The sequence below is a fragment of the Rhodnius prolixus genome, unplaced genomic scaffold (assembly GCF_049639745.1).
Source record: "Rhodnius prolixus isolate KJV_2025 unplaced genomic scaffold, Rpr scaffold_16, whole genome shotgun sequence".
Lineage (NCBI taxonomy): Eukaryota > Metazoa > Arthropoda > Insecta > Hemiptera > Reduviidae > Rhodnius > Rhodnius prolixus.
This window is the reverse complement of record NW_027411616.1, coordinates 887,998-905,197: the sequence shown is the minus strand read 5'-3', so window position 1 is coordinate 905,197 and position 17,200 is coordinate 887,998. Positions and strand designations below refer to the sequence as shown.

The 17,200-nt window shown below is 31.2% G+C and overlaps 3 protein-coding genes across 10 annotated transcripts in view; 1 reads left to right on the top strand and 2 right to left on the bottom strand.

Moving 5' to 3' along the window:
• LOC141457490 (F-box/WD repeat-containing protein 9-like) overlaps window positions 1–1,908 on the bottom strand; it is a 34,725-nt gene extending 32,817 nt beyond the window's left edge. For 4 of the 5 annotated variants that reach the window (XM_074134556.1, XM_074134557.1, XM_074134555.1 and 1 more), the window contains exon 1: window positions 1,689–1,908. In XM_074134556.1, coding sequence (XP_073990657.1) covers window positions 1,689–1,820 — 132 coding nt within the window. In that variant the 5' untranslated portion in view covers window positions 1,821–1,908. The remainder of the gene's footprint in view (window positions 1–1,688) is intronic. The other variant, XM_074134559.1, reaches the window with a different exon arrangement.
• On the top strand, window positions 365–5,437 carry LOC141457488 (uncharacterized). Of its 3 annotated transcripts, XM_074134553.1 has the most exons (5): window positions 365–495; window positions 2,074–2,253; window positions 3,843–4,113; window positions 5,082–5,202; window positions 5,279–5,437. In XM_074134553.1, exons 2-5 carry the CDS (start codon window positions 2,211–2,213, stop codon window positions 5,384–5,386), a joined length of 543 nt encoding a protein of 180 aa, XP_073990654.1. In that variant the 5' UTR covers window positions 365–495; window positions 2,074–2,210; the 3' UTR covers window positions 5,387–5,437. The 3 variants fall into 3 exon arrangements, 2 of the variants coding, with proteins under 2 accessions (XP_073990654.1, XP_073990652.1); XR_012460391.1 differs by lacking the exons at window positions 365–495; window positions 2,074–2,253; window positions 5,279–5,437 and adding exons at window positions 2,350–3,669; window positions 4,213–4,401 and having other exon boundaries at window positions 3,843–4,117; XM_074134551.1 differs by lacking the exons at window positions 365–495; window positions 2,074–2,253 and adding an exon at window positions 2,352–3,669.
• Window positions 5,438–6,046: 609 nt separating this feature from the next.
• Window positions 6,047–16,625, bottom strand: LOC141457493 (ataxin-10). Of its 2 annotated transcripts, XM_074134561.1 has the most exons (6): window positions 15,903–16,624; window positions 14,899–15,057; window positions 13,311–13,630; window positions 12,624–12,796; window positions 10,397–10,460; window positions 6,047–7,692 (listed from the first exon to the last, which is right to left on the bottom strand). In XM_074134561.1, the coding sequence occupies exons 1-6, from the start codon at window positions 16,223–16,225 to the stop codon at window positions 7,550–7,552; spliced, it is 1,182 nt and encodes a 393-aa protein (XP_073990662.1). In that variant the 5' UTR covers window positions 16,226–16,624; the 3' UTR covers window positions 6,047–7,549. The 2 variants fall into 2 exon arrangements, with proteins under 2 accessions (XP_073990662.1, XP_073990663.1); XM_074134562.1 differs by lacking the exons at window positions 6,047–7,692; window positions 10,397–10,460 and adding an exon at window positions 11,656–11,875 and having other exon boundaries at window positions 15,903–16,625.
• Window positions 16,626–17,200: the final 575 nt, after the last annotated feature.

The following is a 17,200-nucleotide window of genomic DNA, read 5'->3' as shown; positions in this document are numbered from 1 at the left end:
GGATATCATAGACCCTTGAGCAAGCCATTTTCATCCACAAAATATTTGTTGAGTAAAGAGTATCAAACCATTTACCTTAGAGTGACTTCAATATCTATTAATCAATAGTAATCAAACTATTTAGGCTAAAATAAATCACCAAAAAAAAAAAAATGCATGCACCACGATTCATTAACGATTTTACTTTACTTTTTGGCATCAGATTTATGGGCAAGTTTAGTACAGCAATAGGAAGATAAGCATTGCCGATATAAGTTCATTCTTCGATTAAATTAAGCAATTTTGTTACCTACCGTACCATCAAAAGTGGAAATCAAGAACACCTCACATGTATATTTGACTAATAACTTATTTATTGTTCTAGTTTCGCACTAATTTGATGAAACGTTCATAGTTGATAATAAAAAATAATCAGCCATGTTGTTGATGTCGTTAAGAGGAATTTTCAGAGAAAAAACTCCACTTTATGTAGTAGTCAAGCTTTAAAAATAATAGGTAATAATTAATCTAAATAGTTCAATTTTAAATAATATACAATACCTTTCTTCAATTACATTCTTAATCTACATCTTCTCCTCACAAGTTAAAAACATACATACGTATGTGTAACATAAAACAGATATTAATATGGATATTTTTAGGATAGCCAATTATTAATAAAATACTCAACTACAAGTACTACTTTAAAGGATTTACCTTTACTTTTAATTGAGAAATGAATAATTATTGTTGAATAATTTATTTGTTATTAAGTGTGTGTAATTTGTGCCCTTGTTTACTTCTGTAAGATCAATTCAAGACTCAAATTTGTTTTAACTTTGTGAATTTCGAAAGTATCCAACTCTTACTTTCTCTTTTTCTATTATAAAGTGCGTGTCTGCAGACGGACATAATGTCCATGCATTGTGTTGTTTTTCTTAGTTTTCTGTTCTTTATTTTTTTATATTATTTTGTATCGTTATTTAATATAACAAACACACATTATTATTATAATGTGCGTGTTTTATGTGATCAACCCTTTTACAACTGTCCTACCGGACAGTTTTAATTATTCAGACTAAAGAGCAAAATAAAGATAAATTAGAAAAATAATTTGGATTAGAGATAGAATAAAGTGCCTATTTATTTATAAAGATGTAATAAACATTTTATCATTATTATAACAAAAAATTATTATGAATTGGTTAGTATATACAAATGTATCGTATATTAAGTATTACTGTATACTCTCATTGTGCAGATCCGTTGTGGGTTTGATTTTATTTGCTGGATTTCTCCAAGATAAAAGTAGAGCTGTGGAGGAACGTCCCTTTGAGTAAGACCTCTGTTTTGAGAGGATGGGTGGATGTAATTCAGACATTATTTTACTGTGGAATTTTGTTTTTCGTTTTATTGTGTGTACTCAAAAAATAAATTTCGCTCAGCATGAATTTTATTTACTTCTTAACGAATTAAACATTTACTCAGATGCTTTAATGAAGGAAACACAGAATTGACAGTTTAAGACTCAGTATAAAATACTGTTCGTTGACAACTGGTTTGACAGTTCACTAAACTGGTACTCTCCAAGTAAACAGACCAATTTGCAATATATTCTTTTAATGTACACAATGGTTACCTGCATTCATTAAATTTAATTTCTTAATAAAAATAAAAAATATAAAACAAAACAAAATAGTTATTATTACCTCTAGAGGCAACTGATCCATAGATAATCTATCATTTTGCGTTTCAGAAGTAATTTGGGAGTGTTCTGGATGTGCAGACACATTGGTATGTTTCAAATCTTTTTCAGCAACTCCATTGCTTAAATCTGCCATTGGCAATGTACTTTAAATAATAGCACGGAATGACCCCACACAATTTGAAGATTTGAACAAACATGAGGTTATAACATGTTGATATACAATCGATATGGTATATCTCGTAAATGAGATTATCGAAGATTGGTCTATAAGCAATAAAACACCTCATTTTACTCTCCTCCATTAAAAGCTGCAGTAAATGGAATGAGTCTTATTAAAATTGATATTGGAGTGCTCCAATTAATTTGAATTCTTTGTTCTAAAACAGACCTATGGTTGAATTGATTGATGGGGCATAGAAGCATTCATGGCAATGAATGTCTGGAGACTGGCAGTGCACTGAAAAAAGCTCTGGGTGTCAAATACCTCAGATATTGGCGCGCTAAAAAAAAATCCTAAGGTTATATGCCGCACAAAAACCAACATACACATACATGTATAAATTCAGGTTAATTAATAATTAATTTTAATTTGTCTTTATTATAATAGAAATAAATATTGATTTTTTAATCGATGTATGTATGATTTCGATTGACCATAACAAAAACCTAAATGGGGAGGTTTTAAAAGTATAAGGAGAAGTGCAATCAGCTTGTGCTAAGAGATTTCAGATAATTTCTAACAGTTAGTTGTCACAAGACAAATGACAGTTATAGAAGATGTAATAGTAATTGTTGTACTATGCATAATTGTTTTATGTTTTTTAAGTCGTTATGCAGCAAGTTTAAATTTGGATTGTGGAATAAATTGAAATTTTCAACTTCATCGTTTGCGTTAGCTAGGCATGAAGAAACATTTCAGTACAGTGTTCTTACAAAATTTAACACGTGTAAGAAGTTTCTTACCTGGGATTTTCAAAAAACCAGTTATACCGCTGATGTTCTAGAAATGAAAAAGATGCAACATTTGAACTGTGAAGATATTGCAAATATAATGTGGACATCTAAGAAAAGGGGTACACTTTCAAAAAAATTAATATTTCAAGTGGATGTTGCTGTCGGTAAAAAGTTGTCTATTGGAATTGTTCACGAAAACGATGTACTACCTTTATTACAGTGTTTTGCATCTGTTATGCCATCACATGTTGTAAAAACTGTTACTTATAAAAATGCTATTTCATTCCTGTTAAAAAATCCACCTTCATTACTCTATCACAAATTACAAGCTATGTATTACGCAAGTTTAGCCAAAAAGAAGGTAGCGTCAAGGAAACTTGTGGGTATGCTTATGAAGAAAATATCACTAGAAGAATTGCTTGAACTATCCACAACAGAACTTGGTATACTTTGTATTTCCTTATTTCAAAGTAGCATACCAATACGTGATATAAATGTTTTAAGATATTTTTCCGAAAAAATTAAAACTGATTTGCTACATTTGATAAAATATGAATCGTACATTTTTGTAAGTTTTATCAAGTGTTTTCGTTATTCTAGATATTATGATGATTTATTCTTATATATCACTGAAATCCCTGATGAGTTAATCATCCAAATGCCACTTATTTCAAAGATTCATTTGGCCGTGTACTTTAGTGATGCTCGTTATAGTGATATAGTTTTTGTGAATAAACTAATTAAAATGTCACTGTGGGAAATTAATGATAAATTAAAGGGTTGTGAAAGTGTAAGATTAAAAGACATCGATAACATTTTGTGGTGTGCAAAACAGTTTTCATTGAGCGAAATAACAGAAGAAATCAATAAATCACTTATACCAAAATATATCTTCCACTCGGCTAATGAAAGCACCAAAGATAACTTGATATTAATATTAAATTCATTTCTTTCTTTATGGATTCTGGATTGTAAGAAAGAAGAAATAATCTCATACTTGACGAACAAGAATTTGAGTGTCACTGATGGTGAGTATTTTTTTGTTTAAACCGAGGCGCATCATGTAAAAGAATGTAAATTCTATTGAGGACAGAAATCTTAGGACAGTGTTTAGAACCTGGGACTTCCCTTTGCGCTGTCATTGAACTATTATTGCTACTTTTTTATTCAGATAAAACATTGGAAATATCTTAATTTTTAGTTTCAGGTAACTTCAAGGATGAAGCGAGAATTAGCCTACTCCTATCATGTTGTAATATAGAAGGTGAAAAATTTTTGGATGGCAAGCCATATTTTGCAATTAGTAAGAAGCAAGAACCATCAATCTCTCAACAACTTGTTGTCCGACCTAAATTTGCTAAAGTCTTGCAGTATTTATTGTGCAATGGACATTTATTTGATCTTCATAATATACAGTTTTCATATCCAGTTCCTTGTCTGTACATAGCCAGCGTAACTGCTTTGTACAATGGGTAGGTGAGTTTTATTTATATAATTTTTTTAAGGTTTTATGTATTTTAGGAATAAATTTGAGGAAAATAATAGTGTTTAACATATCTGATTCATGACAGAGTGTCAAGGTTACTAGCTTCTAATGGGAAGTGGATTGGAGCACATTTTCAGGGAACTTTACTTTCTAAAATATATACATATATTCTAGTCCCACTGCACAAATAGCACGCACTGGCTTCTCTTATAGCAGCCATACAAAGTGGACTATAGTGGCGGCTGGCCCTTTAATTTTCGCTAAAATTGAACTTGTAGGTATCATTTTTATAATCGTTTGGAATTGACGTGCTTATGAATTTATTGACTTAGTTGAAATTTCTAGGAATCTGGCTAACAATTCTTTGGCCCACTCTGAAAATCTGGATAATTTTTTAGCTTTACTTTCTTAATTCTGGCATGCGATTTTATGATTCTGTGCACTTAAAATTTGTTTTTATTATTTTCAAAGGATATAATTTTTTTTTGTATGAAAAACAGAATTCTCTAGAAATAATACGATATATTTAGTCAAAGTTAATGATACAAAAATTTTACCTAAAAAGCAGTACAAAAATTCATTGTTGTTGGCTCTTCCATTAACTGTTAACACAAGAGTATAAATATGACTTACAATGTCGGATCGAGTTTGCATGTTATGTTTGTTATATGTATGTAACGAGAATTAGCTTCTTGTTTTAATTATTTTCAGTTTTACTCTAAATTTGTAATTTATGAAATTATGCAATTTAAGTCTAATTAAATTTTAAAATTTTCTCTAAATAAAATGAAATACATACTCAGAATTAATCAGTTACGAGGGAGACCAAAGACCGTTACGAAGTAGCCGTTTTAATATCTGTGCTGTACTCAGCAAATCTTTTATCTGCTAGTCGTCAGCAGATTGCTAGTTTGTAACTTACATGTGTATAATTTCTTTTCTCTCTCTGTCTAGAGTGTTAATAAGCGTCGAAGTGATTGATGAATTTGTATGTTTGCGCAATTCACAACATTTACATGGGAACATGAAGCTCAAACTGAGACTACTGGAGAAATTAAAAATTCCAACATTTATGGTAAGTTAACCAAAAGAAAATATAATGCATCGAGAACTTGTGATTTATTTTTTTTCATGCATTGTTTCTGGGTTAGGTGAATTTGTCCGGACAAAAAGCCACAAATGATGTGTTGAATGGAATCTTTGAAGAACTGTCACATAATTTTGCTGAAATTGACTCCTCTTCATCCTCCTCTAAGTGACAGTTTTGCTGTATTTAAAAATTAGCTGAAATAAATAAAAATGGTTTTACAGTTGTGGTATTTTTTTTTTTTTGAAGACTTTTTAAGAAAAGAAGCAAAATTCAAGTCGAGTTGGGTCCACAGTGCTGGATAAAAGCTCTAGAATGTAGTGTGAGACGGAAACAGGTGAAGACAAATTCTCTACACCAAACTGATTTAAAAAACTCTGATGAAGGATGAAAGCCCGATATCAGTCAGGGATATAAAGAAAATTTGTGTAAAGGGCATGGTTGATCCATAAATTTGGGCAAGAGCGTTGTGGTGAAGAAAACTGAAAGGGCTTAGGATTTCTTAGTGAAGGATGAGTTTGGGCAACGAGGTCAAATCTGTAATAAAGAATAATTGATTTGCAATGTACAGCATGTTCCGAAAAGCGCAGAAAATTTTCTGATGATGCTGGATCACTGAAAATCCTGAAATAGCTATAACGTGGGAAAGACTGAGAGAGGGCAGCAATAATATAAATTGGAAGAGCTGACCTGAAAGAAATACTGCCTCTATTTCCTGAAAATAATAAGTTGGGTGAGCAAACTGAAAATACTATTGAAACTAATAATTCTAATATTAAAAGCGGGGAATCTAGGGAGTAGGGACTCCACCTACACTCAGAATTCCATAAAGATTAGACAATAAATATTCTTATATTTACAATTAAGACAATAGTACAAAAAATAAAATAAGGAGGTCTAGACCAGAAAAGAATGATTAGAATGACTTAGTTATATCCCTTCATAATTAAACACAAAGTTACATTAGCAAGTGCTTGGCTTTACATTACAATACAATACACGTTCCCTTCCAGTTAAACCACAGATTAAAACTTTCGACAATTTGACATGGCTTTGGACTTAGCCTCGGACTGACAAAATTCATAATTTTAAGATATTGGCTACAAGATGGCTTTTGATTTATCCTTAGACTGACACTGTCTTCACAATAAAACACTGGTTGACACTTTAGACATTGACCGCGCGACGACACAAAGGGAGAATGATCGATAAGATTACGTTACAGTCTCATACTGGACAAAGACTGGGGGAATCTGCACCAGTGTTGACGGGACGACATAGTGTTCCCTAGCTAGGCTGGGCAGTAATGGCCGACTAACAAGCGAACGACGCTTGGGTTGGGCTCTCTCCTTTTACACTGTTTTCTGCTAACTGTTTAGGTGGAGACGACCTACAGGTAACATGGCGTGAACAAATTCAAACCTCTCTTCGAAAGTGGAAAGCAGGCCAACATTCGGCCTTCGAAGATTATATTTTTACGCATTACCCCAGTTCATACCGTTTATTTACAGATGTGTCCAAAATTAACAATTAAGTCGGAATTGCTGTAAATGATCCAGTTCGTAACTGTGTAACTAAAATAAATTAGAAGATGAGGCGTTCATCTACAGCAGAGCTAATTTCTATTTTAACGGCCTTGAAATGTATATATTTATACGTTGTCGGAGAAAAAAATACTCCATCATTAGTGATAGCCAGAGTGCGTTGTGTAAACTATTAAACCTACACAACCAGTCTGAAATGAACCATATTATTGTCAGCTTTAAAGAGAATAGGGTCTGCATTAATATTTTTTGGGTAAGGGGTCAGTTGGCTGGCTGTATGCCGAAAGCCAAGAAGAAAAGAAAAAAATATATATATTTTGTGAATATAATTTCAATTAATCCTTTGCTAAAAATTATAAATTTAGTATACCATGTGAACCCTCACACAACTTTATCTTACTACGATCTCGAGTTGTTGACTCTGTAAGACTTTGTAACTCACATCATAAAATACCCAAAATGAGTTTTCCCAGAAAAATCATTCAGATTAATAAATATAGTTGGGTTTGTCATGAAGGTATTGTTAGGCTGGGATACCCGCAGAGACGCCGAGATCCTACAAAAAGTGACTAGTCCACTTTTTCCAATAAAGACAAAATTTAGAAAGAAAAATCATTGCTACGGAGAGAGAGACCAACTAAGAAAGGATTTGCCAAATGGGGAAAGAGAAGGAGTAAAATGTAATATCAAATAATTAAATGCTACAAAAATGATTATAAGGTTTTCTTATAAATATTTTAATGCATTTGATATGTATTATCTTAAGTTTGTTCTTTTATTTTGAAGTTTTCTTAAATTTTTTCTAGGTGATTGCCAATTGTTTTATTTCTTATCAATTTAGAATAGTCAATTGGCATTGACATTATAACTTCTTGGTTTTTAGGGTTGTTGAAGCACAAATTAGCAACAGCCAAGATAGACCATTGCATTATGACTAATTGTGAGTTAAGGAAGAAAGAAAATTAAAGAACCATCAGAATAAAATGCAATTTTATATAGGTGTAGTTAGGGACAAATTATTTTGAATCTATGAACTCAGATGAAAATCCCATAAGAGGCAATTTAATTTAGAGATTAGGAATGACTTGCAGGTAACATACAATGGAAAAGTTGCTGTCCAAGCAACTTGTGATTGAAATGTAAACGAACTTAACCATTGTATTGTCTATGTCAAGACTAGAGATAAATTGATGTTAAATAAGAACGTTAAAAAGCCGAATAACTGAACTATAACAAACTTATAACTAAAAAAAAAATATATACATATATATACGAATTTTACGCTCACAAGTATATATAAAGTAATTGCCTATTTTTTCAGGCGGGCTTTACGTCCAACTACCAATACACAATTTATAAGGCGAGTTTTTAGGTACCGTTTTGAAATCAGGCAAATGCCGCTTGGTCGGCATTTGACGCATGCGCCCTGTGTACCTACATCTATCAGAAAGAAACCAGACGCTATTACGGAAAATTTGGCTGTGTTTAGGTTTGGTTATGAGCATTTAAAATGCTCCGCCGATTGAGAGTTCCACCGACTGTAAAAAAACGTGGTGTGATTCGTTTTCTTAATTCCAAAGGTGTGAAAGCGGCTGAAATTCATCGTGAGATCTGTGAAGTTTATTGAGAAAACATTATGAGCAGTGGAATGGTACGGAAATGGGTTAGAGTTTTTAAAGATAGCCGCAAGAATATTCATGATTTGGAACGATTTGAACGATCATCAGTCATTATTGAAGATTTTATGCAAAAAGCTGACAAAAAAGTGAATGAGAACAAACGCTACAGGTGACTAACACCTGTTTCTGCATTTGATGAAGCATCTGGGTGGTCAGTGCCACGACGATGATGATGTCAAATCGACCTTATTGCAGTGGTTGTCAAGTCAGGCGGCAGACTTCTATTTGGATGGGATTCAAAAGCTGGTTGTACGATACAATAAAGTCCTTAACATTAGTGGAAATTATTAGAAAAGTAGATTAAGGCTTTCATGTAAAAATAAAATAAGAAAAATATACTTGTTTTTATGTTATTTCAAACAGCACTTACTTAAAAAACACGTTCGTATTTCTTGATTCTCTACTTGTACCTATAAAAAGCACAACACTATGCTGGTACGCTGACTAGACTAAGTGGGTTTTTTTAAAAGTTCACAAAATGAGTAACATTTGAGACGAATGAATTATTCATTAACTTTTTTCATTAACTCCCTATGAGATTTCAAGTATTAATCTCTTTTAAAATGCAAGTCTAATCCTAATAGTTTCTAAGTTGACTTTTTTTTTTAAATTAGCGTTTACGTTATAGCAGTTTCCTCACTAGACATTTCTGTTTAATTTTTTTTCAGAACAGATTTTTTTGAATTAATGAAACTTTATTTATTTATTGTTTATTGGACGTCTCGACTTTCATCCGCCATCGTGATCTTTTTATTAAATTCTTTCGCTCATTTTTTTATTTTTTAATGATTTAAGGCGCGTCAATATCTAAGGTTATTGGCGCCCGGAGCTTTTTTTCAGCTCAACCACATATTTTTTAAATTGTTATTTCCACTATTTTATTAGCTTCAGCATTTTTGTTCTCGTTTTTATTCTTAAAATTACGTTTTAATAAGTTTTCATTAATATCTATGAAGTTCCACATCATTCATAACCCAAATCCGAATTATGTTTGTTGTTGTCTTTTTAGAAGGATTTTGGGATCGTGATTTTTTTTTTTTTCTTCAAGTATAACTGATATAACCAGCAAATTAGTACCAAAACCACTTTAGCAGACTGCTGAGTCACACTTTTTTTATATATCTTGAATATCACAATTAACTTATTATGTTTTATGTCTTTTAAAGAAAGTTTTACGACTTCATCGAGTGAATTCTTTCCATATTACCGTTATTATTATTTTCCAAATACACCTGAAATAGACCTTTATCCCAGAGCTTAAAAATGTCGCTCTTTTTATTTTTTCTTCAGCAATATTCATATTGAACTTTCCTTTTTATTACCTTCTTTAACTTAAACTTTATTTACGTTAAGGGGCTCTAGGCCCCCTTCTTCGCTCCAATATTAATGTAATACGAACGTATCAGTATCATTAACAAAAATTAAATCACTTAAAGGAAAATCAATTCTGGAGTATAAAAGAAAAAAGAAACAAAAGTTAAATAATAACTAAAATAAATTGAGCTAAAATATATAGGTTAGGAGGCTCAAAGAACTTCGACACGTACAGCGTGAAGGTTAGATAGACTGGACAATATAAGTGTTGAATACCAACAAGTATATATCGTAATGCAGAATAAAATAATCTAGATCAATTAAAGAAACTTTTAAATTAGATATTTCAAGATTCCTTAACAAAAGATTAGACTTGGTTAGAAACTGCATTTCTTTCGGGAGTCTTAAGTAAAGTAATCGCCTATTTTTTTCAGGCGGGGCTTAACGCCCAACTACCAATTAGGTATCGTGGGCGGGGGCGGGAGCTTATGAACAATTTTTTAACAAATAAAAATTAGCCATACGCGGGGCAAACTGGGGATCTTCCACTTACAAAGCCACACTAATGACCCCTAGACTAACACCCACCCCTCGAAAGTCCATATTTGCAAATAATGATCCAAGAAAATAATCAACAAAGGATACAAGGACTTCTTGAATCGTATTTACAACAATCAAGGATGACATAAATTCCATTCATCTCACGTACCTGCAAACAAAAACATAAATAAATAAAAAAATTAAAAAAAGTTAGTATTAATTTATTAAGGAGTTATTTGGTAAAATTCATAATTATCCTTAGGAATATTGAAGAGCGGTCAAACATTTTGTAGACAAATTTCTTTTTTTACCGACGTTTTGGCAAATTTATTGCCATCTTAAGTGTAATATAAATTTGAGGAGTTGTATGCAATTACATGATCATAACATACAGCTCTACAAATTTATATTACCCTGAAGATGGCAATAAATTTGCCGAAACATTGGTGAAAAAAGAAATTTGTATACAAAATGTTTGACTGCTCCTCAATATTCCTAAGGATAATCTATTAACAACGTTCGACAACGAAACCTAAATTCATAATGTAACTACTAGTTAAAGTTTGTATCTTTCAGCGTCTAGTGCAACACATGACTTTTTTCTTACCATAAATATTTTAAACTTATATAAACTTTTATTGGTAATTGTACTGTCCACAAGTCCTATAAAAGTAATTTTTCTGGAAAAATATTTTTATAACAAAAACTTATCAAAACAAATGGAACGGAATAGTCCACTTCAAAACAATACCAAAAAATCTCTGAAACACATTCTGTAAGTTGCAATTCTAATTTAACATAATATCAATAGGATGAAAAAATAAGTGCCATGTCAGTCGAGTAAAATGCTCGACTGAAATGGCAATTATTTTTTCATCCTATTGAAAATATGAATCAGTCACCAAAAAGAATGAACAACAATTAACATAATATATTATAAGTTAAAATTATTTTTTTATTGTCTGCTTAATTTTTGTGGATGACGGGCAGTGTTCTAAACGAGTATGATAGTTGAACGGTGTAAGCGTAGAGTATGGTTTTAATCCGCGGTCGCTCAACATCTCACCGGAAGCTGATCATAAAGCTCGTCTGAAGACGTAAGCACTACTTAAATATTATTTTAGAAAAATGATGCTCAGATCAATGCAGTTCCAAAACAATTTTCTTACAAAAATGTTTCAAACATTTCTCCAAAATTTTACACTTTTAGGAACCCTTCGAGCTCATGGTTTTCTTGAATGAACCTCATTTTAAGTAGCAGACAAAATAGTTTATCAGCTGTTTTCTACTCAAATTCCCAAAATTATTTTTGTATCTTTATTTAATCTTAATACATACAAACATCTTAATAAGACAATGAATAGTGAGGTAGCGAATCAGGTTTTATTTTATTTATTTTCTAGAATACATTTTATGAATAATTAACAAAAGGAACAATATTTTAAATTATAACAAATTAATTAAAGGAAATTCTTTCAATGACTTGGCTGTGCTTGTTTTCTATCGCAAGGCATTTTTACATCGGCAATAATTGTTGAAATCTGCAACCTAATGACATTTCAGCATCCAATCTATTTCTATATTCTGTTATTGTGGCAGTGTACAAAAAAAAAGAAAAAAAAAGAAAAAGATTTTTCGCATATATAGGTTGAAACAAATGACATTAGATATTTTACACACTTTTGGCAATTTCAGGATATTCATTTCTAATGTCAATCCAAAATTTGTATTTGAAGCACGTGCCTTTTACCGAATTTCAAGATTTTATTTTATCCATAAAATATTTATTTTTTACCATCAACTGCCTCGTTCCCACATGAAAAATTCTTTGTATAGATTATTTCCATTTATTTGCTTTTGGCTGAGCAAACAGTGGTCACTTGTGGAGCCCCTGTCAACGTTCCAGGGAACCCCAGGTTGAAAACCCCTAGATTAGAGAAAGTAAAAGTTTACTTTTGCTAAAACTAGTAACCCTTATGTATGTTTTGCCAACAGTAACCCTTATGATTTGATTGTACGTCGCATACTTTGTTTGCAAGTGAGATGGACTATAACTAATGGGAATTTTTGACATAAAAGGCTGAATTTTCACACTGGGCAAGTCCGGGTTTGTGCCATTTGCAACATGTTTTCAATTGGGACCAATTTTCTGCCGTAAATCAAGATTCTAGCAATGGCGACAATGCCTAATCGGGGGAAAATACGCTAAGATGTCTCATAAGCAAATATCAGTATGAATAAATTATATTAATTGGATTCTGTTTACTCTTGAATTAACTAGTACCCATGCCATAAAATATACTGGAATTATTGCTTACAAAATTAAACTTACCGTGTCTTGGATGATTTTACTTTTATAACATAAATTTCCAATGATTCTGATTAATAAACCTTTGATTAAATGCAGCGGATGGTTATCAGTTGATTCCATTTTTTCCAATTGTGTAACTGGTGCAAAAACGTTGACACTTTCAAGTCCCATTTTATGCACAGCACTTAGTTTAGCTAAAAATAAGATATATATAAAAAAAAAAATGAAATTCAAGCATATGTTGAGCTTCAATCTATATGTACCAAACTTATGACAGAGAAAGATAAGGAAATCCTTTTAAGGAAATATTGAAAAATGTATCTTTCTCTGCCGATTCACCTTAAAAACGCGCTTCTCTAAACAAGATTTTCTGGCCCCATAAATTGGACGTTGAACTGAGAAATCGGGAAAAAGGTCACATAACCAAAAAAGTAAAAGAGTGAGGTATAATGATTGTATAACCAATCATTTGAGGATTTCATTGCCGAAGGTGCTCCATCTTTAGTGCAAAATTATCGTCTACTTATCACAGAACAGGCAAGACATATTTACACAATTGAGAAGTTTAAACGCCTAATGTTAAATAACATTTCTTGTGTGACCTTCGATTAGCACTAGTTTAGAGGAAAATCAATTCAGGATTTATATTGGAAAAATGAAAATGCTCGTCAAATTCTCAAATACACAAGAAAAAAATATTGTACAAACCTAAAATAAATGTAATAAATGGTGAATCACTTTGCAGCAAGGATTTATATTGAGGATTATATGACAGGTTACTAGTCATCTTTAAAAATTCTGCTGCAATATTTGCTTCAATAAAGGGTACAGCATCAATTTTAATAACTTTTTCCAAATATTGTTGGGTTGTTTCTTTAATGAAACTAACTGCATTGATTGATAAATACGAATGATTCTCCGTTAAACATTTGTTAACAATTTGTAATAATCGTAGACATTCATCGTTAGTTATATTCTCATATATTATTTGTAGATTATTTGCAATGATTTTTTCCATAATAAAACACCTAGAAGCAGAGAAAAAAATTAAAAATTATTTTCGACCATCTTACTTTATATCAGTGAGAGATAATAAAATAATTCTCTGCGCTGTCCAATACATTTCAAGCTCTTTTAAATAGGATCAGTAGTTGAAATGGTACATCATTAGGGCTGTTAAATAGCCGGTATATCATTAATTTTATTTGTTAGTTGGGTGTCCGTTGGTATTAAAAATTATTGTTGTGACTGTATTTTAAATAAAGTGAAATAATCCTTTGCAGGAAAGTAATTATGGTACCTATCCCATCAGGGAAAGTTATCAAGTTACACTTTTTATATTAAAGATCCTGTAAGTACTCAAGCCCAACATGTTCTGGCAGTTTCAACATTCCCAATGTACATGATCCTAAAAAAAATATAGCACACTTTGGATTTCACAAACCCACAGGCCTCAACTGGGGCTCATTCCTTCTCTTTCCCGATTCTGTTTAAGCCCTTAAACTGTATTGTGCTTATCTCTTAAACTAACATACTTGTAATTTGAAGTTAGACTAAACAAAATTTAAGCACAATAAGAACTTTCTATTTAGTTTTCAACATGTGCATTGGTGCGGAGGTCTTAAATAAACCTGATTGCAATAACACAACACTTAAGCAAATGTAGACAATTTCATGGTGATAAGTCAATATATTTACATTTCCCTTAAGTTTAGGGTTAAAACTATTAAAAAACATATCTCTCAGAAAAGACTGGCAATTTGTAATTTAGGATTAGAAAGCACTAAACCTTTTATAACTAAATTTTGCTAATGTCTGAGCTTTAAAACATTCTTTTGGTGGTTAAATCTAATCTCTTCGCAATATATTTAGAAACGAAAGTGTTTCTTTAACTGTTTCACAAAATCTACAAAAGCTATATTTAATCTAAACCTAGATAATAGTCCTAAATAAACCCTGGTGCAACAAGAGGCAGCACTATATTTCCAGTCATGATTTATGGAGACATAACACATAAGTAAAATCGCATTTAAACAGTATGCGGCAAGATTTAAAATAATGACTTTTTTTTGGAAACCTTCCGAGTTAGGGTGTAGGTGTACGCCTATACATACTTCATTTTTCATTTATCACCCTAAAGATAGACGGACTCTCTTCGGTGTAGTATGAAAGGCTTCTCTTATGGGTAAACGCCTTACGCTAAATATTTTAACAAAACTATGTTAAAGGCTCTCGAAGATCTATTTTTATTTTATGGTTTTTCAATGGGACCTTAATCATAATTTAAACAACTTACGCAAATTCTAATTCGTTGGTTGCATCTAATATGAATCGTTCCAATAACTCCGTATCTTTGCAGATATGCTCTTCAACATCTTCTATGTCCAACATTAAATTGTAAATTATCATTTCACAATAATTCCTAGTTTTTAAGTTTTCATTAAATGTCCAATTTCTGAAATAAACAAAATAAATTTCTTTATGAAGATACGTAAAAAATCAAGTCTGCTCTCAATTCACTGAAGAACCTATGCGCTATCAAAAAAAGAAAGCGCAAATTAAAGTTGAGCGTCGAGCTATCATATTATGAAGCTTAGGAGGAAGATTATGATGAATCTCTATCCATAACTTTAGAGCAAATACTAAATATGTATCTAAATAGACTGATTTAAATATTATTTCGAATATATACTAGATATACATTTTCTTGGCTAAACATCTGACCTTTTGAGAAGTTATTATCCTTTCCAATGTTGTATGGTCATAATGATGGATTCCATATTAAAGTAAGGCACAATTATAAGAGAGGACGTACTAGAAAGCCAAAAAGAAGCTGTACCACTTTTATATTATAATTATGTAATTCCCTTGCATTATTCCTCAGAACGAAGCCAAGGAGTTTTAGATATTAATCCGTAGGAGTACATTAATGGGATACAATAGTAGTTCGTGTCAAAAAGTACGTCTAGATCTTTCAATGGTCGTTATTCAAATTTACTGATTCAACACGATAACTAAAGAAATAAGGTTAGTGTTCCTGCAGAATATTATTGAACATTTATCTATATTAACATCTAGTTTATGTTGTACACTCAGAGAATGAATTTTTACTGAAATTTAGAAGTTTATCGCAATCGTAATCGTCATATTTAGAAAAATTATAAAACATTTTCATATCATTGGCATACATAAGAAAATTCATATTTCCAAGAGCTAGCTCAACAATTGCGCTCATGTTTAAAGAAACAAAGTTATTCTGAGAAATCACTGAAATTTAATAAAACTGACTTAATTCGTTACCTTAAATCATTAAAATATTTGATCCAGATGTTCGCTTTATTTATACTGTGTCCAACTAATAAATTTCCAATGAATTGAATACCTATATTAAACGGTTTCTGATATTTTTCAACATCACTATTAAAATATAACGTTCGCATGATATTCAAACAGATTTCAACTAATCCAGGACAACTGGCAATATCACTTTGTGCTTTAAAACCTTTTGTAGCACATAAATTTCTTAAATCTCTAAAATTAGTAGTGATCAACTCTAAATCCATTAAATTTATTTCCAGACTATGTTGACTTTTAAAAAAATTCAAGCACTGTTCTGCGTCCATGTCTGTTGCGCAATGCAAAAATGCAATAATAACCTGACTTTTATTACCTACCAGTTAGTTTTAAATCAAAGTGCCAACATCAAAACAGTTAGAAACTTTTTTAGGATAATCACATTTGAAAAATGCAAGCAATTTTCAAAATACTTCTTCACTGCCATTTAACTGTTTGCCTTCAACATCTTTTAGAAATAAGTAACTAAAATTGGAGGGGACCCGGTAAACACGCACATAATTTGTAAAAAATTACTGTAACAGACCATTAACGTTCTTATTTTCATATTTTGCATGAGTGTAAGTAAAGATAATTTAAATTATTTCTAAATAATTTAGACATAATACAATTTATTAAACGATGTTATCAATAGTAGAATTTGCATTTTTGTTGTATTTAATTATGGAAAATAAATGTTTTGTGATTAAAATAAGTATTTGGTTATAAATTATAATTTTCATCACGACTTAACTCGTATTTTCCTACTCTTCGCTTTATGTGTTATGAAAATTTAATTAAGGTTTATATTAAACGCGTTTTCTAAATAATAAAATAATCGAATTGGTAATTTTAAAAAGTAAATGGACATAACATGTAAGTTATTATACTAAGAATTTATATTATCTCTTAGTGACAGTAACCTATTCATATTTAGGATTGAAATAACGAGGATTCGGTCAGAATAAAAAGCAACTCCGTCTTTACGCCACTCAACCAAGTCACATAATTATGCCCTGAGGAAGACAATAAATTTGTAAAGGCGGAGTTGTTTTTTAGTTTGATTGAATCCTCGCTATTTTAATCATAAATATTTCGGCTAAGATTTTAAGAATAATTGTTTGGTAGCGTCCTATTGGATTGAAGCTCAGATCTAACTCAAATTTTCCTGGAACTCCATTAAGATCCATTTCTCCTTTCTCTTATTCACAGCGTCAAATTTTCTAATGCCTGAATTGTTATTTAACTGGAAGTACAGTTTTTGA